This window comes from Microtus pennsylvanicus, chromosome 9 (genome assembly GCF_037038515.1).
Source record: "Microtus pennsylvanicus isolate mMicPen1 chromosome 9, mMicPen1.hap1, whole genome shotgun sequence".
Taxonomy (NCBI): domain Eukaryota; kingdom Metazoa; phylum Chordata; class Mammalia; order Rodentia; family Cricetidae; genus Microtus; species Microtus pennsylvanicus.
In genome coordinates this window covers 39,536,972-39,559,370 of record NC_134587.1, presented here as the reverse complement: position 1 = coordinate 39,559,370, position 22,399 = coordinate 39,536,972, and the positions used below count along the sequence as shown (strand labels likewise).

Genomic DNA, 22,399 nt, shown 5'->3' with positions numbered 1-22,399 from the left:
TGTGTCTGTGCTCCACATGCGTGCACGGTGCAGGAGATCAGAAGAGGATGTCAGATCCTCTTATAGGAGGTTGTGGGTCACCATGTGGGAGCCAGGGCCTCTACACAAGAGATAAAATCTTACTTCTTTGTTTTTCGAGACAGGGTTTCTCTGTAGACCAGACTGGCCTTGAGCTCACAGAGATCTGCCTGCCTCTGTCTCCCAAGTTCTGGAATTAGAAAGGTTTGCGCCACCACCGGCTTGCTGCAACACCTGCTCTGAAACACGGAACCATCTCTGCAGTCCCCCTTTGTTGTTATTGTTGTTGTTGTTTTGTTTGGTTGGCTTTTGTTTGTTTGTTTGGAGACAGTGTTTCTCTGTGAAGCCCTGGCTACCTGGGAACTCATTCTGTCTAGTTCCAAGTCTAGTTCAGGCTAGTCTTGAACTCAGAGATCAGACGGCCTCTATCTCCAAAGTGCTGGGATTGAAGGCATGTGACACCACTGCCTGGCCCTGTTTCCTTTTTTAGGGATGTCTCTGAGACCACTGTTGATGCTGTAGGTAAACCACCAATGTCACAGAGCCTGTGCCCAGTGGATTTTAAATCTAACCAATCAATCTATCAACTAATTTCACTTTTAGCAGGTCTTGATAGGATGCCCAGACTTTAACTGATTCCTGGCTTCAACTGATTCTTTGGCCTCAGCTGGGGTCACTTGTAGCAGTGCCACAAGGCTGGACTTACTAACCATGGTTTTAATTGCCACCTTGTTAGAGACTTAATGATTCTGTTTTATGTGTTTGAGTACTTTGCCTGCGTGTGTTTATGAGCACTGTATGCGTGCAATGCCTTGGAGTCCAGGTGACATTGGAACCACGGGAACTAGAGTTACAGATGGTTGTGAGCCACCGTGTGGGTGGTAGAGACCACTTAGGAAAGCGAGAGCGGAGGACTTGAGGTGACAGCTGGAGATGGGCTGGAACGCTTGGCCACGTGCACTGTGAGTGGCGGCGTCCTTCCTGTTCGACTGTATCAGGTGGGGGACGTAGCTTCTGACTGGGCTGTCTTCTTACCTTGTACTGAAAACCAGAGAGCGGGTAAACTGCCCTTCAAGTAAAACCCACTGGTCTTGCTCTGCAGGCCCAAGGAATTCTTGTGAGCCCACAGCGTGGAGTGGAAGCTGCAGGGGCTGGATGCTCCATCTGATGGCCCTTGGTGGGAGAGTTGCCGGAACTTCATGAAGATCCCGTGGTGGCTGGCAGCAATTACTGAAACCTTGTTTGAGACTGAAGGAGACTCATTGAGTGAAGACCATGGTAATCCTGAAACTAAAGCCAGATGGACCAAACTTCTTGACGGATGTCAGGGGAACCCTGAGTGGACACCCATGTGCGGAAGGGTTCCACAGAAGAGGGAAATACCTGTGACTTGGGATATGCAAGCCAAATAAACTCTTTCCTGCTCAAGTTGCTTTCGTACAATGTTTCGTCATAGCAACAGTAACCCTAACTAAGAAAGCAAATTCTTGATTTAAAATTTTTATTTAATAAAATGATCAAACAAGCCAGGTCTGATGGCGCACACCTTTAATCCTAGAACTTTGAAAGGAGAGGCAGGCGGATCTCTGTGAGTTTACATAGCAAGTTTTAGTCTGGCCTATATAGGGAGATACTGAAGGAAGAAGAGAGAAAAGAAGAAAGAAAGAAAGAAAGAAAGAAAGAAAGAAAGAAAGAAAGAAAGGAAGGAAGAGAAAAGAAAGGCAGGAAGGAAGACAGAAAGGAAGAAAGAAAGGAAGGAAGGCAGGAAGAAAGACAGGAAGGAAGGCAAGAAGAAAGAAAGGCAAGCAGGAAGGGAAAATGTTCACGCTTGTAAAGTTAGCACATGTAAGACTAAGACAGAATTGCCAAGAGGACAAGTCAAGCCTGAGGTATGGCGTGAGACACAAAAAGTAAAACAAAATGAAATGATAAGCAAACAAGCTGGCTATGGTGGCACGCTCCTAGAATCCCATTGCCTAGGAGGTAGAAGTAGAAGGTTCCGACCTTCACAGCTAGAGTCACCGACACATGGAGCTCAGGGCCAAGTTGGGACCATGAGGTCTTTTTTCTACAAGTAAATAAAGAACATGAAGTCAATTGACCTGGAAGTGTTCTCTCTCTCTCTCTCTCTCTCTCTCTCTCTTTCTCACTTTCTCTCTCTGTTTTCTCTCCTCCTCCTCCTTCCGTTTGTTTTTAGTAAGCAGCACTATTAAGACCACAGAGATGGCCCACATCCTGCCTGCTCACACGCAGTCCTCTGTCATCAAAGATACATGGTCACCCCCAAATGACACCAATTCACCGTCATATAGAGCCACCACTACACTTGGCTACCTCTTGTGTGTGCTTGCACAAATGTACAATGACAGGGATCTGTTATCACCGTGTCGAATGAGAGGAGGATCCCTGTGTCTTAAAGACTCCCTGGGTTTCAACTATTGGCACCTGGGCCCCCACAACCTAAACCTTCCTGTTTTTATAGATTTGCCTTTTGCAAAACAGTGATGCAGAGACTGTTCAGTACACAGCCTGTTCAGATGATTTTTCTTGCATCTTGACATGTGTATCCAAATCCCTTCCGTATCTTTTAAATTGCCTAATAGTTTGTTTATTTTTACATTTTTCTTTATTTGCTTGTGTGTGCATGTGCATATGTACAAACTCCAGTGTGCCTCAGAGTGCCTATGGGGGTCCAGACAACTTTCTGGAGTTGGTTCTCTCCCTTCCATGTGGGTACCAGGCTCTGAGTTTTACATGCTTTTCACCCACATTTTGGGGCGGTGATGGGTTTTCCTCCTTAATCATTAACATAATCCTTTACAACACACTATAAAATATTAAAACAGCCCTGTGTGCCTCATGACTCATCACAGCGGAATGTAGTCCGTGCATTTCCAGGATGGGCACACGTGCTTTTCCTTCTTTGCAATGTCCCTCTCTAGTTTTTCAGGATTTAACTTTTTACGTGCAGGCCTGGAATTTTCTTGGCATAAGATTTTAAACTATTGGGCTGGAGAGATGGCTCAGTGGTTAAGAGCATTGCCTCCTCTTCCAAAGGTCCTGAGTTCAATTCCCGGCAACCACATGGTGGTTCACAACCATCTGTAATGATGTCTGGTGCCCTCTTCTGGCCTACAGACATACACACAGACAGAATATTGTATACATAATAAATAAATAAATAAATATTTTTTAAAAAAGATTTTAAATTATTATTTACTATCATTTCGGCTTCTTTAGTGGTTCTATGGCTAAATAGGTGTCCTGTTTCTCCTTGGGTGTCAATTTTGTATTTTTTAAAAATTATCTACTTGAATCAAATTACTACTTGCCTGATGCCTAAGAAGCTCAGATTTTCTTAGAAATTATCCACTTGATCTGGGCAGTGGATAATTTAATCCCGGCACTTGGGAGGCTGAGGCAGGCACATCTTTGTGAGTTCAAGGCCAGCCTAGTCTATAGAGTGAGTTCCAGGACACCCTGGGCTATTACACAGAGAAATCATGTCTCAAAACAAAAACAAAAAACAAAAAAAGAAAAGAAATTATATACCTTAAAAAATAAATAAGAAAAGAAAAAAAATATCTACTTGAGTGGATTATTTCTTGCCTGGTGCCTAAAGAAGCCGGAAGATGGCATTTGGATCCCCTGGGATTGGGAGTTATGGACAGTTGTGAGTCACCATGTGTTTCTGGAAATTAAATCTGGGTTCTCTGGAAGCTGCCAGTGCTCTTAACCACTGAGCCATGTCTCCAGTGCCCCCTCTTTCATGTTGTAAACGATCCTGTATTCACAGGCTGCAGAGCCCATGCCTAGTCCTGTGGGCCCTCCCCAGCCTCACTGAGGCTGACATCTTAGACAAGTAGAGAACAAGAATTTTCATTCTCTCAGTCGAGAGATCGAGGAGCCTGTTTGTCACCAGTCAGGACAATCTGTAGAGGACAAAAAAGGCCTTGTGCACACAGATAAGCCCTGGAGAAGCCAGGAAAGTTAAACACACCGCTCCTCTTTTCAGTGGAACGAGGTGCGAAGCCGCTCTTTCTGGAACGCCAAGGATGTAGTTTTACAACCTGGTGTTCCTTTGCTGTCTGATCAGAGAGGCTCTGCTGTATCTCCTGGAATTCTTGTTTTTACTTATCCCAGACCCTTTACCCTAAATCTTGAGCATTCTTTTAGGCCATAACCCCTCTCTTATGAGTGAGGTCACTTGTGCCTTCCAAACTGTGTTATCTTAGGGCCAGGCCAATCCTGACACCCACAGGTATTATGTTTACCCCAGTAAAATTCCCCAGACCTTAATCTTAAGGACTATCTCTGAGCCAACAGTTCCCATTCTAGTGAAAGAAACCAGATGTACTTTGTAAGGACTCTCAACGTAAACATGTCTTAAAGTGTTGCGCACTTGGGACTGAGTTAATTGTTACCTGAATCCCTTTTTCCCCCCCAAAAAATTGTGCTGTGTTTAAATATGGCTAAAGTAAACTGATCTGAGCCAGACTCTCAAAGTCCTGGTCCAGCACTGGTTACAGCAAAACCGGGCTGATTGCTTTCCCTGCCTGCTGTTGTACCACGACTGCCTTGTGCAACCATCACCCCACCGTGGCAATCACCACTCCGTGCCGAAAGGGCCTCTCTCACTCCCTCTTCCTAACCCAGCCCAGCTCCCACTCTTAACTCCTAACCCATTGACAGTTCCCTTTGTGTCTAATTATAGTATTTCATGGCTGTTACATAAATAGAATAATGCCTATAACATCAGCGAATACTGTGCTGGCTAGATTTATGTCCTCTTGACACAAACTGCCGTCCCTCTGAAAGGAGAGACCCTCAACTGAGAAAATGCCTCCATAAAATTGGGCTGGGCCAGCCATAGAGCATTTTCTGAATTAGTGATTGATGGGGAGCCAAAAAAAAATTGAAAAGAAAACCAGGCAGTGGTGGCGCACGCCTTTAATCCTAGCACTCGGGAGGCAGAGGCAGGCAGATCTCTGTGAGTTCGAGGCCAGCCTGGTCTACAAGAGCTAGTTCCAGGGCAGGCTTCAAAGCTTCAAAGAAACCCTGTCTCGTAAAACAACAACAACAACAAAAAAAATAGTGATAGATGGGGCAAGGCCATCATTGTGGGTGGTGTCACCTCTGAGCTGATAGTCCTGGGGTCTATATGGAAGCAGGCTGAGCAAGCCATATGTAACAAGTCAGTAAGCAGCAGCCCTCAGTGGTGTCTGCATCAGTTCCTGCCTCCAGGTTCCTGCCGGGTCTGAGTTCCTGTCCTGACTTCCTTTGACTATGAACAACAATATGGAAGTGTAAGTCAAACCAACACGTTCCTCCCCGACTTGCTTTTCGATCATGGCCTTCTACTGCAGCAATAGAAACCCTAACTAAGACAGACACTAATATAAATAAGTTTTCAGATGAGTGTGGTGATATGTCTTTAATTACACACCAACACTTGGGAGGCAGAGGCAGGAGGATCTCTGTAAGTTTCAGTCCAGCCTGGTCTACATAGTGACTTCCAGGCCAGCCAGAGGTGCATAGTATGACTCTATCTCAAAGTAACAACAATGACAGGTTTGAGATGGGCTTCCTCTGTGTCCACTCAAGTCTCTGCCCCATCCTGTTTAGTATTGAATAGTATTTCAGGGTGTGGACAGTTTCATCAGTCACCTCCAGAAAAATATTTGAATAAATACAGCTGTTATGAATATTCATGTACATGTTATATGTTCCTAAATGAAAATGAATTCTTGTTTTGGGGATAAATTCCATAGAGTATAATCACATAATGGGTGAATCAAACTTCCACAGAAAACCCGGACCACAGAGTGGAGGGAAATGTTGGTTAGAGGCATTGGCTCCCAAAGGTAGGGGCTACAATTCTGTCGTCTGCAGAGCAAGTCTACAGGAGGAGGAACAGTGTTGCAACCTTGAATTCAAAGGCCATCTAGGAGTGAGGTTTGTTCTTAAGATAGTCACCTTACCAGGTGACGCTCACTCATGTGACTGAGGACAATGTGCCTTACTTAGAGCCACTGATTCAACATTAAACATTGTTTGATTAAATAGCTGGATACCCTAATATAATCAAGTTAACATATACAATTAACACCATTATACATAGAATATGAATCTTAGTGAGTGTATTTTTTTATTAATCAATCATGTTTATTTAAAATATTCTTTTTTTAAAGATTTATTTATTTATTATGTACACAGTGTTCAGCCTCCATGTATGCCTGCAGGCCAGAAGAGGGCACCAGATCTCATTATAGGTAGTTGTGAGCCACCATGTGGTTGCTGGGAATTGAACTCAGGACCTCCGGAAGAACAGTCAGTGCTCTTAACCTCTGAGCCATCTCTCCAGCCGCTATTTATTTATTTATTTTAATTTTCGAGACGGGGTTTCTCCGTAGCTTTTTGGTTCCTGTCCTGGAACTAGCTCTTGTAGACCAGGCTGGCCTCGAACTCACAGAGATCCGCTTGCCTCTGCCTCCCGAGTGCTGGGATTAAAGGTGTGCCCCACCACCGCCCGGCATCCAGCCGCTATTTAAAATATTCTTAACATCAAAAATTTTTAATGTGAATTTTTAAAAAATCATGAAACAACCAGTTCACTTTTCTTATTCTAGCCACATGAGCCATCTGTAGCTACCCGGATCACAGCTGATCTCTAAGAAAAATAGGCTAAAAAGGTTTCACTGTCCCAGCGAGTTTATTTTTAAAACCTATTAAGCTAGTTTATTATTCTTACTTAGTATTGTGTGTGTATATATTATGGGGGACACTTGTGCCACCGTGCATGTGTGGAGGTCAGAGGACTACTTTGGGGAGTTGGTTCTCTCTTCCACCTTTACACACGATCTGGGGGTTAAACTCAAGCAGTTGGGCGTGAGAAGCGAGCAGAATTCAGGCTTGCACAGCACGTACCCTTAACCACTGAGCCATCTTGCTGACCCAAAGTTTAGTCTTGAAAGCAATAGCTAAAGTATTTTGCACGGTGACAGCCGGTTCCGGCACACTGCAAAGTCATGTCATGTGGACAGCAGTGTGCAAGTGTTGGAGTCCCTCAGCTTCCTTGCCAGTCTGTGATGTAACCAGGGTATTTATTTTATTTTTGGTTTTTCAAGACAGGGTTTCTCTGTGGCTTTGGAGACTGACCTGGAACTGGTTCTGTAGACCAGGCTGGCCTTGAACTCACAGAGATCTGCCTGCCTCTGCCTCCTGAGTGCTGGGATTAAAGGCATGTGCTACCGCCACCCAGCTTGCAAAGTGTATTTCAAGCATTCTGGCTGGAGTGCAGGACAGAGCCTGCTGCAGTCTCCGCTGGCATTTGATGTGGCTCATGGGCCGTCTCTTCATGTGTTCATTCCCTAACTGCACATCCTCCTCAGAGGAACAGCTATGTCCTTTGTGTGCCCCAAGAGAGATTCCAAGCCCAGAATTGTTATCTCTCCCTAGAGAATTGTTTCTTCCTTGTGGGCAGTTGTCATTTTTATGATTAGTACTATCTTTTGCTTTATAACCTATTTTGATGGCTGAGTGTGCATGCCCGCTTCCCAGCTTCCCTGCCACATGCCACCCAGCACTGTGGAGGCCTGGAACTCACCATTTCGTGTAGGTAGATCTCATGAACCAGCAGTGATCCTTCTGCCTGTGCCTCCCAGCTGTGGCATCACAGTGTGTGCCTGTACCTCCCAGCGGTGGGCATCACAGTGTATGCCCGTACCTCCCAGCTGTGGGCACCGCACTGTGCACCCCTGTACCTCCCAGCTGTGGGCACCGCACTGTGCGTCCCTGTGCCTCCCAACTGTGGGCACCGCAGTGTGCGCCCCTGTGCCTCCCAGCTGTGGGCACTGCAGTGTGTGCCCGTATTTCCCAGCTGTGGGCACCGCAGTGTGCGCCCCTGTGCCTCCCAGCTGTGGGCACCGCACTGTGTGCCTGTACCTCCCAGCTGTGGGCATCACAGTGTGGGCCCGTACCTCCCAGCTGTGGGCATCACAGTGTGGGCCCGTACCTCCCAGCTGTGGGCACCGCACTGTGCGCCCCTGTATCTCCCAGCTGTGGTCACTGCACTGTGCGCCCCTGTATCTCCCAGCTGTGGGCACCACAGTGTGCGCCCCTGTGCCTCTCAGCTGTGGGCACCACAGTGTGCGCCCCTGTGCCTCCCGGCTGTGGGCACCGCAGTGTGCGCCCCTGTGCCTCCCGGCTGTGGGCACCGCAGTGTGCGCCCCTGTGCCTCCCGGCTGTGGGCACCGCAGTGTGCGCCCCTGTGCCTCCCGGCTGTGGGCACCGCAGTGTGCGCCCCTGTGCCTCCCGGCTGTGGGCACCGCAGTGTGCGCCCCTGTACCTCCCAGAGGTGGGCACCATAGTGTGCACACCACTGTGCCCACTGTGAATGTATTATTATTTTTTTTTTAGGTTTAATTGTTCTCCTCCTTCTCCCATCTGTATCCCCCTTTGGAAGGCATACACCATGTAATTATCTGAATAGAACTTGGTTTGCCTGTTATTTTAACAGGCATACTTGAGACGATGTAACGTTAACTGGCACACTGACCAGCTTATGCACTATGTAAACACCTAAAAGCACCCTGTGTCACTAGTCACTCCTTGCTACTCCTTGCTGGCCACTGTTGACATTACCATTCTTTTGTTTTGCATTTCTCCCACAAAACAGCGCTGCTGTTATTAGGCACTGTTCAGTTAGGTTTTCCTATTTCAACTACTTTTATGTCCAGGTTTTCATTTTATGCCTGTACATGTTCGTGTGTATGTTGGCACACGTGTGTGCATGTACCTATGGAGGTCTAGGTATCTCTTACTAACCTAGAAATTACCAATTAGGATAGACCAGGGAAACCCAAGGATGACTGTCTCTCTCTCTCCAGTATTGAGATTTACGAGCATGCACCGCCTTGTGGGTGCTGGGGTTTGAACTCAGGTCCTTGTAATGTGCAGCAAGCACTTTACTGAGTCCTTTCTCCAGCCCCAGCGCACAGGTTTTCAAACGCGTCCCTAGAAAGGGTGGAGCCCAACCCCCTCTCTCCTTGAGGATTGGGCTTTGGGGCTCCATCCTCATTCCTAGTCTGCTGTGGTACCCAGCAGTTACTTGATTTTAATATCATGCAATCCCAGGTCAAACCACCTGGCCCTCAACCCACAGAGAAGCTTCTTCTTAGCTGGGTGTGGTGGCACATGCCTTTAATTCCAGCACGTGGGAAAAGGGTGGATCTCCTTGAGTTTGAGGCTAACCTGGTCTACAAAGTGAGTTCCAGGACAATCAGTGCTGTTCGCAGAGAAACCATCTGGGGGGGGGGGGTTCTCTTGAAACCATTGTCTGGTGTTCACTTGTTATACAACACTGTCTTTTATCAATGAAAAAACCTTACCTTCCTCCCGATACACCTGTGGCTGCCATTAGTGATAGTTTTTTTATGGTAAACTTTCAATTTTGTTTGAAAATGTTTTGGTCTGTCTGTGTTCTGTAGAGATAGCATCTCTGGGTATGGACTTTGAGGTGAATAACTATATGGTTTTGGCCTTTAATTTTTTAAATTAATTTTAGATTGCCATATAAAATTTTGTTTTTGAGATAGGGTCTCACTATATAGCCCTGACTAACCTCAAACTCAGAGATCTGCTTGCTTCTGCTCCCCCAAGTGTAGGTATTAAAGTTGTATGCTACCATATCTGGCCATTTTATATTCTGTGTGCATTAATGTTGTAACTGTGTGCATGTCTGAGTTGATATGTGGGTGCTGGAGCTGAACTCCAGTCCTCTGGAAGAGCAGCCAGTGCTCTCAGCAATGGAGTCCTCTCTCCAGCCCGAATGCTGGATTTATTTTTTTAATATATAATAATTTAATTTATTTATTATGTATACAGTGTTCTGCCTGCATGTATCCCTGCAGGCCAGAAGAGGGCACCAAGTCTCATTACAGATGGTTGTGAGCCACCATGTGGTTGCTGGGAATTGAACTCAAGACCTTTGGAAGAACAAGCAAAGCTCTTAACCACTGAGCCATCTCTTCAGCCTGAATACTGGATATCTTAATGGTGTTTCCGTATATATGCTACATTCTGTTCTCAATCATGCTTCTCCTCCATCACCCTTCCAGTGACTCCTGTCCCCTCTGGCTGCTTCCCTTTCTTCCCTCAGTGTCTCCTCTACTTTCCTACTTCTCGGGGGGCTTTCGGTAGGTGACTTATTTTCTGTTATTCTGGTCTTGTAAAAACAAGGGTGACCAGAGACAGACATGCTGAAACTTTTCTGGTAGGCCATGACCTCGTGGTGATGCACAGATTAATGGAGATGGGTTAGATTAAGATATAGGAATTAGCCAATAAAAAGCTAGAGCTAATGGGCCAAACAGTGATTTAATTTAAAAAAAAAAAAAAAAAAACAAGGGTGAGCTTCTCCTCCAAACTCACTGGGATTTGCCCGTGTTCTTGTTGGAAGTGATGGCTGGTGGGCAAGTCCAACCTCTGACACCGGAGGACAATGTCATCTACGAGATGTCGTCATCCACAAGTCTCATGCTCAAGAATCACACAACCCCATCGCAAAGCAAATAAAAAACAAACAAAAAAACAAACTCTCATCAGAGGAGACTGGCCATAGTCAGGGAAATGTGGCCTCAACTTCACATGGCTCACAGGGCTGCAGGCTGGACACACTGAGCAGTCTTAGAAAACAACGCCAGCTCTGTGGATGTCCCTATCCTATCCTGTCTCAGGAAGTCCAGCCTCACCCACCAGCCGAGGTCCTGCACCTCCTTCATTCTTTCTAGATGTCCAGGGCTGTTCTCTGAATTAATTTCCTAACCTCTGTCTCAAAATTCATAATTTTTTTTTCTGGGTGGGCTGAAAGTGTTCATCTGATGTTTAGTTTATGTGTAGATACTTTTTTTTTTTGGTTTTTCGAAACAGGGTTTCTCTGTGGTTTTGAAGCCTGTCCTGGAACTAGCTCTTGTAGACCAGGCTGGTCTCGAACTCACAGAGATCCACCTGCCTCTGCCTCCCAAGTGCTGGGATTAAAGGGATACTTTTGTTTTTTTCTGTGTAACCCTGGCTGTCCCACAACTCACACTGTAGACCAGGCTGGCCTTGAACTTAGAGATCCACCTGCCTCTGCCTTCCAAGAGCTGGGATTGGTCAGTTATGCACCACCACCCGGTGAGACTTTCATTTTAAATGCAGTATTTTTCATTTCTAGAAGTTGATTACTATTGTTTAATATTCTCTTATTCTCTTGAAAGGTAGCACCTTTTGTAAAATAGAATGTAGGCTGTTGCCCCTTGTCCACATGTTCAGGAAATCAAGAATCGTGTCATTAGCATTTGCTCCGACTGCTCTAGTACCCGGTCCCCTCACATCTTGTTTCTTGTTAGCTTCTGTGACCTGTGATTCTTTTAAGCCTAGAGGAGCTCATCTCCTCGGAACTTGACACAAAACACGTTTAGCCTGTTGTGTCCTTAACCAGGGGACAAAGTCTCCCTTGAGAACAGTGAAAGATTTGTCTCTAGACAGTTGGTGTTGTCACAGCTGGGAGTCTACGTGCGCTACCAGAAGCAGAGGGTAGACCACAGGGATGCGGCTAAGCTCGGGGAAGACAGGTCAACCTGCAGGAGATACTTTCCTCTCCTACAGCACCAGGGCTGGGGTTCCGGGCAGCATCTGAGCTGGCCTCTGCCTATCGGGACCACTGATAGTCTTCCCTTGATAGTGGTGGTCATGCCTTTAATCCCTGCACTCAGTAGGCAGACTGGAGTTTGAGACCAGTCAGCCTGGCCTACAAAGTGAGTTCCAGGACAGCCAGGGCTACACAGAGAAACACTGTCTCAGGAAAAGAAAAAACAGTTCTCCCCTGAGGTTTTTAGGACCACACAGGCAGTCTGGCTCCAAGCTGCAAACTTCTAAGAAACTATAGAGTATTCTAGAAACCACAAACACGTTTTTCTCCCTGCTGGGATACCAAGGCTGCAAGACCATGTTGGCTGGATTCCATCTGTGTCACCTTGTTCCCATCTCCCTCCTGATAGGTGAAAGGTCTTCAGAATGTCACCGCAGAGCGGAGCCTGTGCTGTCCCGTCTCTTACCTCCAGTCCTGTGACAACGTGAGGAGAGGCACACGGCCTTTCAAGGTGTGACAGGCACTGCAGGGAGAAAGCTGCCCACATCTTTTGTGTGTGTAGACGGGATTTGAGACAGGGTCCCTCTGTGTAGCCATGGCTGTTCTGGAACTCACTCTATAGACCAGGCTGACCTTGAACTTGGAAATCTGCCTGCTGCCTCTGCCTCGTGAGTGCTAGGATTAAAGGCATGGGCCACTATGTCCAGCCACCACCTGTGTCCTTTGCGGTGCCATGTGACCTGAGCAAGCTTAGACAGGACTCTAGTAGATGGGCAAAGCCAAGAGGAAAATGAGACTGATTGAGATGGCCTGGCCGTCGGAAGAGCTTGGCAAGACTCAAGACGCTGCTAAGACCTGTGTCTCCATGGAACGGGCAGAGTCAGGCCCTAGTGCTCGATGTCACAGGCTGTGTCCGGAGAACCTCTTAGACTAGCCAAGTATCCTTAGGACCTGAGCAGAAGGGTACAGGGGCAAACCCAAGGAACCAGGAGGCCATCTTGGGGAAGGCGTGAGGGCAGACCCAATCTGTTGCCATGGAGACCTGTCCCTGGCCGGCACTACTCTAAGGTAAGTTCATCTGGGTGTTCTGAGCTCATGGAACACAACCACCTTTTAGATCTAGCCCTCCCTCCAGCCAAGAAACCACTAATTCCTGAAGTAGAAGGTGTGGGTGCTGGACTAATTTGCACCTGATTTGGCAAGCTTTGTAGGCCAAGCACAGTGGGGGAAATTAGACTCCAGGGTTATTTCACTACCAAATGCTCACAGTCCATACTGGGGCTCCAGACCACAGAATTCACCTATGATGTTGCAAGCACCGGGCCCCACCAGACCAGGCTGAACAGAGATGCCCCTCATCCGATCTGTACCCATCTGAGCTGCCAATGGGAGGTATCCAAGGATGCTCAGTTTCTCCTGGGGCTCCCTGGTTCACCTTTCTGTGGCTGAGTCTATGACCATGCTGCTGGACCAATGAGGACATTAAAGATGATGCGTGAGCAGATCCCAGGCCTAGGGAATCCTGCACCCTGTGGAATGGGCATATTCTGCTACAGTGCACTCATAACTTAGCTAGGAAGGAAGTCCAAACTCGCCCATTTGTGGGAATGGGGCCTCCCTAGGAGAGGGCCACACCTGAGCTACCTTGATGCCATCTTCCCTGTACAGTTAAGGTAACGCAGGACGGTAAGGTAAGTATTGGCGTACTTCTAGGAACCAGACTGGCCTGGTCCAGCTGCAGCCAGATTCCTTCTCGGCCTCGGCTACGGACTTCTATCCCTGTGGCTCCCCAACAGACACAAACAGAACCCCTTTTAGAGGTTTCTCAGGCCCCATCCTTCCATCCCATGTCTCTCTTCTGCTCCTGAGTCACAATCAGATTGTCTTAGAGCCCTTGGTGGAGAGAAGGAACCCCTGAGCTAGGTCTTTCAGGCTTCCTAGCCTACCCTCAGCACAAAAACTCTAATCACTCAGAAACACCACAGTGAGCAATAGGGCAGAGGGACCCAGCGCAGCCAGCGGCCTCTGCTGGGCATTATGAGAAATACAGCCCAGTGTGGCCAGTACTTTTTTTTTTTTTTTTTTTTTTTTTGGTTTTGGTTTTTCCAGACAGGGTTTCTCTGTAGCTTCAGAGGTGACTAGTACTTTTTACTAAATACCAAAGATCCCAGCCTTACAAGAGGGGACAGGATGACTGTAAACATGCCCCCTTCTTTGTCCAGGGCTGCCGAAAACCAGATAAATATGAGGAACGGTCCTCTGCCATCCACTGACAATGGAGTAGCAGCTTCAGGCCTGACAGCGCTTCTACAATCAGCACCCACTGTATGGTGTCAGGCCAGCCTGGGGCAAGCCTCACGACAGCCCAGACGACAAGAGTGGAGGCAGGTGCCCTCTCCAGGGCCCTGAGGGCTAAGCGCTGAGACCTTCGGTCAGAAGACAGGCTCACAGCAGCGCCGTGGAGCTGGGGCTAAGTCCGCGTGCACATCCTAGCGAGGTACAACCAGCTAGATGAAGGTGGAGTCCAGAGGCCCAGCATCCTGCTGGCTGAGAGCCCGGGCCTCAAACAGCTGCTTGATGAGCGCAGACTTCTCCTGCTCCAGCTGAGTGATGCGCTCGCTCTTATTGGTCACCTCCTGGGTAGGCGGGGCGGACAGGCAGGGGCGTGGTCAGGGTTTGCAGGGCCACCAGTCCCAGCCCCATCTTCCCACACCTCACCTGAGTGAGAAGCCGGTTCTGCTCTTTCAGCATGAGGATGGTCTGCTGCTGCCAGACTGGCGCTGAGGGAGAGGTAGAGCCCAGGGGCCCCAAAGAAGACGAGGGCAGAGCCTGTGGGAGCGCACAATCAGGCAGGCCTCTTCTGGGCACAGCACCCAGAACAAGGACAAGGGGTGCCCAGGAGCCTCCAGAACACTCACTCTGCCAGAACAGGCTGCGGTCAACAGCTCCCCCAGGCACCGGGCCACCTCCTGTACTTTGGGCAGTAACCTCCCCAGAGGAAGAGGACTCCCTGCAGTCCCAAAGTCCTGGAAGAGAAGCAGGGAACACCAGGCCGTGAGGAGACTCCTGCAACCGGCACTCCTGTTCCTCCAAAGCTTCAGCTCGGAGTCCAGAGGGAGCCCACCCGGGGCAACTCGGGTCCGGATGGCAGGGGTGCCCCCACACTCACAGCGCCGGATCTGCTCTGGCTCAGGCGGCGCTGACGCTCCTGCACACGCTGCAGCTGCTGCTGGTACCACTCTCGGCCGCGAGCCATCATCTCCAAGCCCTGCAGCAGCACCTCCTGTTCCTGTTCTAGCTCCTTCATCTGCTTCAACTACAACACACACGTGCACACAGGAATGCACGCATGCCGGCAAGCAGACTGGCATTAGGCATGCGTGCACACACCCGTGTACTCCAGGAGCCACGGGTGTGGGAGCTGAGACCTATGCAGGGCCAGACCAGCACACAGGCACCAGCATCGGGTCAGCACACAGGCGGTTTGCAAATGCACAGATGGGAGCACCAGTGTTTGCTGGGTTCAAACTTACGCCTTGGAGAACATCGCTCAGTTCCTCCTCTTTGGATGATGAAGGTGGTAATGGGGACTGGCCTCCCTCTCACCCCTCTACTGACACTTCCCCAAGGGCAACTCAGCACCCCGTTCCTTGTGCCCTAAGCTTGCCTGCAGAGGTGAGAGCCTCAGGAAGTAGGCAGGGCAGGGGCCCAAACTCTGTCACCAGGGATCCCTAAAGAACCACTTCTCCACCCTCTGCCTGACTTTGCCTGTCTTCCCTCCAGCAGATTCAAGCCCAGGAGAGAGAGATTCAGAGCTAACCAGTTCTCCTACAGGGGTTCCCCAAGTAACCAGGTTTGTGGTTTCCAACCTTCTGGACAACACAGAGAGTCCCTCAGAGTCGTGGCCCCTCTCACCAGGCCACAGTCCACACCGTTGGTGATGGTATGCCTTCGACGTTCGCCTCGAGCCCGTGGAGCCTGCCGAGCTTCACCTGTGCCTACGTCCAGGGTCTTGCAGGATGCTGCACCTGTAGCAGACAGTCGGGTCATCGCTTAGTTCTGGGCCTGCGTAATGGGTTCCTCAGCCCTTCCAGGACCCTCCAGCTAACTCTGTTAACATCTCATCCCAGTTCCTCAGCCCTTCCGGGACCCTCCAGTTAACTCTGATAACACAAACCCCAGGGGCCAGGGCTGTTCTGGGAACCTTTGCCATCTCATCTGTGAACTTGCTCTATCTATTGACTTTGTACCTGGCTGGGATTCGGTCTCCTCTTACCTGCCCTGCTTCCCTCACCTGCCTCAAGGAGGGCTGTGAACTCCCTGAGGGGTCAGGGGAAGTCATGAATACAGCTCTTTCCTGCACTCCTCCCCCAGTGCCTGAAAAAAAACCATAGTGGATACCTCTCAAGGGTATCAAAGGGTGACGTGTAAAAGATGAGATGGTAAGGCCGGGGCGTGGTAGAATACTGTGCCTTTAATCCCAGCACGCAAGAAGCAGAAGCAAGCAGATCTCTGAGTTCAAGGCTTGCCTGATTTACATAGTGAGATCCAGTTCCAAATATAAGCACATAGAGAGATCTTGTCTCAGAAAAACAAAACCAAGAAACAAAAGGTATGGACCAGTAGAGCCTTCTGGCTCGTCCCTCACCTTTCTCAAATGCACGGGGCTTTGTGGCACAGCATGGGGTAGCAAGGAAGCCAATCCTCCATTGGTGATGGAGACATAATTCTTGCCCAGAAAGAACCACAGTATAAAGCAAGGTGTGCATATATGTGCCATAGACTCCTGTGAACATCGTCTGGAGTGCCTCCCCATCTACCAAAAGTGGGATGCAGGTAGAGAGGAGGGTACCTTCCCCCAGATCCCTAACTCTATCCCTGGCATCAGGATCATCCCTGCAACTGTCGTAGGAGTGACAGAGACAATAATTGTGTTCGGCTGTGCATAACAGAGACTCTAGTTCCAAGCAGGCCTCAAAGTTCATGTCCCAGCCTGCAGTTTCAGGGTGAGGCCATGGGAGGTACGCAAGGTACTGCCTCATGAAGGTGGGGCCAGAGCAGGTACCGGCAATGAATTCTAGGAAGGAACCCTGTGACACTTGGATCTGACTTGCACAGGAAGGAGACATAAACCTCCTTCCCACAGGGTTGGGAATTTGAGGCCATATCTGTGTTGGGAGGACTCTCCCATGGGTGTGGGGGCTAACACGGTTCTGTGGCTCCTTCAAAGCAAGCTTTGTCAACCACACCGTAATCTTTACTTTGTCTGGGCTGACCCATAAAGGAGTTAGAGCCAGAGCCTGGCCTTAGGCTTACAGAGCAGTGGGCTAAATATTCCTACACCGTGGGCCCTGAGTACATGACCTTCAGAAGTAACTGAGCCAGGGCCACTGAAGGTGGAAAAGATCAGTTCCACAGGCAAACTGTGAGCCTGTTCAGTACACAGTCCTATCTCACAGTCACACCAGCCATGTCCAGAAGTCTCCCCTACCACAGGAACAGGGGGTCAGGGCTTGAACAAGTGGAGCAGTCTCTCTCTGTTTCTCTCTCTGTGTTTCTCTCTCTCTCTCTCTCTCTCTCTCTCTCTCTCTCTCTCTCTCTCTCTCTCTCTCACACACACACACACACACACAATGTGTGTGTATGTGTTTATTTTATTTTTTTAAAGGTTTATTTATTTATTATGTATACCTCCATGTATGCCCGCACACCAGAAGAGGGCACCAGATATCATTACAGATGGTTGTGAGCCACCATGTGGTTGCTGGGAATTGAACTCAGAACCTCTGGAAGAGCAGTCAGTGCTCTTAACCTCTGAGCCATATCTCCAGCCCTATGTGTTTATATCAATTCACAAGGGAGGCAGTAAAACATGGCTGAGGCAGGAGAGGTCCGGTGAGGCTGGCAGAGCGGTGGCCAGTGGCAAAATGGACTGGCAGCTGCCACCAGCGGGCAGCCCTGCACCTGGTAGGGCTGTGCACAGGATGAATGGGCTGCAGGGCCGCAGAGGGGCCCTGGGCTCCTCTGGGAACCTGCCTCCACGCTTAGCTATAATGCAGGTCCTGTTCTCAAAGCAGACAGGGGGCTATTCAACAGTCTCCTGTCCCTGCCAACTAGACCGGAAGGAGGGAGAGGAGCCTGCTGGATTCCCCAGAGACTGCGGTCTGTGTCTGGAAGGGTGTCTGCAGCAGGTGCTGTAGGGCACACACACCCGTCAGCATCCACACACCCAGCCTTCTTCAGCACTTGTGCTGGGTGCTCCCGCATCTCCTCTGCCTGGGTAGAGAAGCAGGCCGGGTTATCTCTGCAGGGTGTCACACTGGAAGGACCTTCAGGACTGGTTAGAGGATGCTTGCTTTTAGGAAGAAACTTGTGCCCAAGCAGCCACACAGAAATGAGGATGCGGGCCCAGATGTCCCCAGGTATAGGCAGGTACAGCCCAGATGCTCCAGGGCCTAACTTAGGCTTGAGACAGAGCGGGCTTCTCCTAGGTGTTCAGAATTATCGACCTGCCCCTTTCCATCCAGGTGGTCCCAACCTTGTTTTAGGCTCTGGGGCCTGCCCACAGTGGTTCCCATCTCCAACCCTCTTGAGGAGACCCTGCCGGTCTCCAATTTCCAGCACAGGTTCCAGGAACTATGAGGTGGGACCGGGGGGGCCGCCCAAACTCACCCGCGTCTGCGCTCGGGCTCCGCTCCAGGGTCTTACTCAGGGGCCGCTCGGGGTCCTTGGGACAGGGTGCCGCCTCCGCGGGGACACACAGTAGCTCAGGGTTCCGGGAGGTGCCAGTGGGACCAGCAGGCGCGGGGCGCGCACTCGGGGGCAGAGGCTTCCTCTCCAGGACAGTCCGCGGCTCGTCGGCCGGTACGAACATCAGACGCTGCTGCAGCGAAGGCTGGTCCCCAGATCGAGGAGCGACGCGTGCCTGATCCCTCGGGGCACTGTTGGCGTTCAGCAGCGAGGTGCGCAAGCCCGCCACGAAGCGCTCGAAAGTCAGGTAGCCATTGGCGGGGGCCACCTGGCGCAGGCCCTCGAGGACGCCGCAGGGCAGCTCGCGTGCGTCTGCTCCCTGCCAGCGGGACTCGATCTCGCGCAGGTGCACGTAGCCGCGCTGCCGGTCGTCCAGGATGTCGAAGAGGGTGCGCAGGCTCTGCAGGAAAGCTCGCGGCAGCCCCTCTGTGCCGGGCGCGGGCGCGGCGTGCGGTAGGCGGCCACGCTCGGCCATCGCTGCCACGGCCATGGGCACCCAGCTTCCATCCGCGTCGGTCCCCAACAAGCCCAGAAGGCGGGCCCTGCACAGCACGCGCGCCCCGCCACAATAGCTGCTGGTTTTTGAATGGAGCTCTCCTCGCCGCCGCGTCAGCTCGCATTAATATTCACGGCGGCCATTGGTCCAAACTGGCCCATCTGCTCCGGGATTGGCTCGGAAGCCACCAGTCCAGTTTGATTTTTCCTACGGTAGGGGCGGGCGCCTCCAGTGAGTGGGGCCCGGGAGGTGTGACCAGGCACCAGCAAAACCGGCTAGGGTTCCCACCTCTGCTCCCCAAGATCCCCCTGCCTCCACGCCCACTACCCACCCCTCTGGCCTCGGTAGAGGCTTTTCTCCAATCCATTTGTGCCCCGCCCTGCCAGCCACTTTTCTGAGGGCGGAGCGAGCCGCCCTGCACAGATCGTGTACCCAGGTAGCCTCACCCGTAAGGATGGGAAGGTCCAGCCCCTCCTGCTCCCTTTGGTCCTTTTCACTGAGAGTCCCCTGGCTCCAGGCGCCCATTGACTCTGGGGCTCCCTTCTCTTGCATCAGGAATGCCCCAAGAGGATTATAGGCTCCAGACAGTTGGGCGCTCTCCTTCACTGAGGCCTCTGTCCCTACAACTGCCAGTTCTACCCTTGGTCCTTTGGGACCGTCTGCCTTGTCCTGCCAACTGTAGGACAAAGCCAAATTGTCTTGTGTCCCCAGATGCCCATCCGGTGACCAGCTCCCTTGGCGTTCTGGATCTGGTCCCCTACTCGGGCTTGCTTGCTTTTCTTCTTTCTTTCCTTCCTTCCTTCCTTCCTTCCTTCCTTCCTTCCTTCCTTCCTTCCTTCCTTCCTTCCTTCCTTCCTTCCTCCTCCTCCTCCTCCTCCTCCTCCTCCTCCTCCTCCTCCTCCTCCTTCTTCTTCTCTCTCTCTCTCTCTCTCTCTCTCTCTCTCTCTCTCTCTCTCTCTCCCTCTCCTCTTTTACTTCTCTCTGTCTCTCTCTCTCTTTCTCTCTCTCCCTCCCCTCGCCCCCCTCCCTCTCTCCCTCCCTCTCTCTCCTTCTCCTCCCTTTCTTCCTTTCTCCTCCCTTAGGGTCCCTTACCCCCTTACCAACTCCTTTGCCTGCCCTCTATCCTCCACCCGGTCACCTTCCCAAACTTCCGAATGTCACAGAAACAGAACAGTTGCCACTGAGAACAGTCCACACGTTAACTGGTGTGTCTACTTTCTAACCACACCGGGACACTCTTCAGCAATGTGGCTGAAAGCCCCCAGATAGGCCCTTCACTCGGGACCTCACTCCAGCCCCTCTGAACAGGCTTCTAATAGGTTGTGTGTCTCAGGCGTGGAAGCAGCTTCCCTGCCCAGCTCCCCTGGCGACCACCTTCCCTGCCCAGCTCCCCTGGCTCCCCATTTCTAGGGGTTACTCACTCAAAATTACTTTCCTTTGTTTGTCCTAAGACAGGGTCTTACTATGCAACCTCGGCTGTCCTGAAACTTGCTAGTAGACCAAGCTGACCTGGAACTCAGATCTCCTGAGTGCTGGGATTAAATGTGCACACTACCATACCCATCACACTCAAAATTGTGCTTCATTCATGGTAAGGTGTTTTGGCCGAGGCCTCTGGAGCTTACTTACCCCTATAGGGGCAGACCTGGCCAAAGACCCTCTGGGGTTTCACATTCTCCTCCCCTCATGCCTCGCCTAGTCCTTAGGATGTTCATCACCTACCCTTACTTTCAGGCTCTGGGCTACATGTAGAGGAGCATCCTTTGTCATTGATTGATTACTATGAACACTTCAGATCTTTCTCAGGTACCTGCTTCCTCTGCCCAAAAAGTCTTAGATGTTTTTACCTCACATGCCTGACTGTGGTGACTGTTTCCTCATGAATTTTGATGTTTGGTAATGGGACAGAGCCACCCCAAGGCCTGGCACTGGCACTCAGTGGATAGTGGGCACACAAGAAGCTTTGTTTGGTTAGGGAATGGTGCAGCAGAACACCAAGCCAGGATGAGGCCTTGGGCATTCTCAGGACCATGCTTAGGTACCAGCGATGGAGTAGCCACCAGCATCAGGTGAAACCAGTGCTGCTCAGGACAGCAAAACCAACAAGGTTCAGGCCAGGGCCCCCTGGTGAACCTGAGTCCACTAACAGAAAATAAAAGCCTGCCCGTGTAGGGGAGGTGGAGCTCATAAGCCCCACCTCTTCCTAGGTAGCACTAGGCAGTTAATCGTTGCTGGGGGAGGGAGGGAGGGTCCTGATTCTCAGCAGTGAAGCCACTAGTAAAATGCCTTTGATCCTATAAAGAACCTCCAACTGGTGTTTGTGCTGACAGTTCTGATTAACTGCAGCTGGTCTCTCTGTCTCTCACACACACACTTTTAAAAAAAAAAATATCTATTTATTATGTATACAATATTCTTTCTGCATGTATGCCTGAAGGCCAGAAGAGGGCACCAGACCTCATTACATATGGTTGTGAGCCACCATGTGGTTGCCCGGAATTGAACTCAGGACCTTTGGAAGAGGAGGCAATGCTCTTAACCACTGAGCCATCTCTCCAGCCCCCTTTCTTTCTTTTTCTTTCTTTCTTTTTTTTTTTGATACAGAGTTTCTCCATGTAACAGTCCTGGTTATCCTGGAAGTCCCTGCCTGCCTCTGCCTCTCAAGTGCTGGGATTAAAGGCATAGGCCACCACTGCCTGGCACACACACACTCTCTCTCTCACACACACACACACACACACACTCACACACACACACTCACACACACACAAACACACTCTCACACACTCTCTCTCTCTCTCTCTCACACACACACATTCACACACACACACACACACATACACACTCTCACACACTCTCTCACACACACGCACTCTCTCTCACACACACGCATGCACACACACACGCATGCACACTCACACACATACACACTCACACACACACACTCACACACTCTCTCACACACACACACTCTCACATACACACACACTCACACACACACACACTCACATACATACACACTCACACACTCTCACACACACTCACACACTCTCTCACACACACACACTCTCTCTCTCTCACACACACACATACACACTCTCACACACTCTCTCACACACACACACACACTCTCACACACACGCATGCACACACACACACAGACAGACATGGAAGCATGAGGGTCCTTGTTGGGAAGAAGAAAGGATTTGCTAGGAGGAAAAGGGACTAAGAGAAGATAATGGGAATATGATCAACATACATTATATATGTATGAAGCTGTGAAAGAATGAATTAATTTCAAAAAAGAAAGAAAAGAAAGGACATAAGAGCCTCTCATTGTGCAGAGCCTGAGAAAAGGTAGGTCTGTAGGTGTCCGTATGACTGACTATTGGGGAAGGATCAGGAAGAGCGTGGAATCAATGCCTAACTCTGGGTGCAAGACGAAGGTGTGCTGGCCTGCATCTTTTCTGGCTTGAACTCTGAGGACTTCCTCCTTCCATTCC

At 50.1% G+C, this 22,399-nt stretch overlaps 1 protein-coding gene across 1 annotated transcript; it reads right to left on the bottom strand.

Annotated features, from left to right (window-relative positions):
• Positions 1-14,136: 14,136 nt before the first annotated feature.
• On the bottom strand, positions 14,137-19,074 carry Sapcd2 (suppressor APC domain containing 2). Its single transcript, XM_075984423.1, has 6 exons — positions 18,323-19,074; positions 15,566-15,678; positions 14,820-14,966; positions 14,569-14,676; positions 14,369-14,479; positions 14,137-14,286 (listed from the first exon to the last, which is right to left on the bottom strand). The coding sequence occupies exons 1-6, from the start codon at positions 18,888-18,890 to the stop codon at positions 14,158-14,160; spliced, it is 1,176 nt and encodes a 391-aa protein (XP_075840538.1). The 5' UTR covers positions 18,891-19,074; the 3' UTR covers positions 14,137-14,157.
• Positions 19,075-22,399: the final 3,325 nt, after the last annotated feature.

What these genes read in the sequence shown, in the direction of transcription:
- Sapcd2 (XM_075984423.1), bottom strand. Translation starts at nt 18,890, where the DNA reads ATGGCCGTGGCAGCGATGGCCGAGCGTGGCCGCCTACCGCACGCCGCG. An exon ending in GCCAGAGCAGATCCGGCGCT is followed by an intron (nt 14,677 to 14,819) that starts GTGAGTGTGGGG and finishes CTTCTCTTCCAG; the next exon opens with GACTTTGGGACTGCAGGGAG. An exon ending in AGAACCGGCTTCTCACTCAG is followed by an intron (nt 14,287 to 14,368) that starts GTGAGGTGTGGG and finishes CCGCCTACCCAG; the next exon opens with GAGGTGACCAATAAGAGCGA.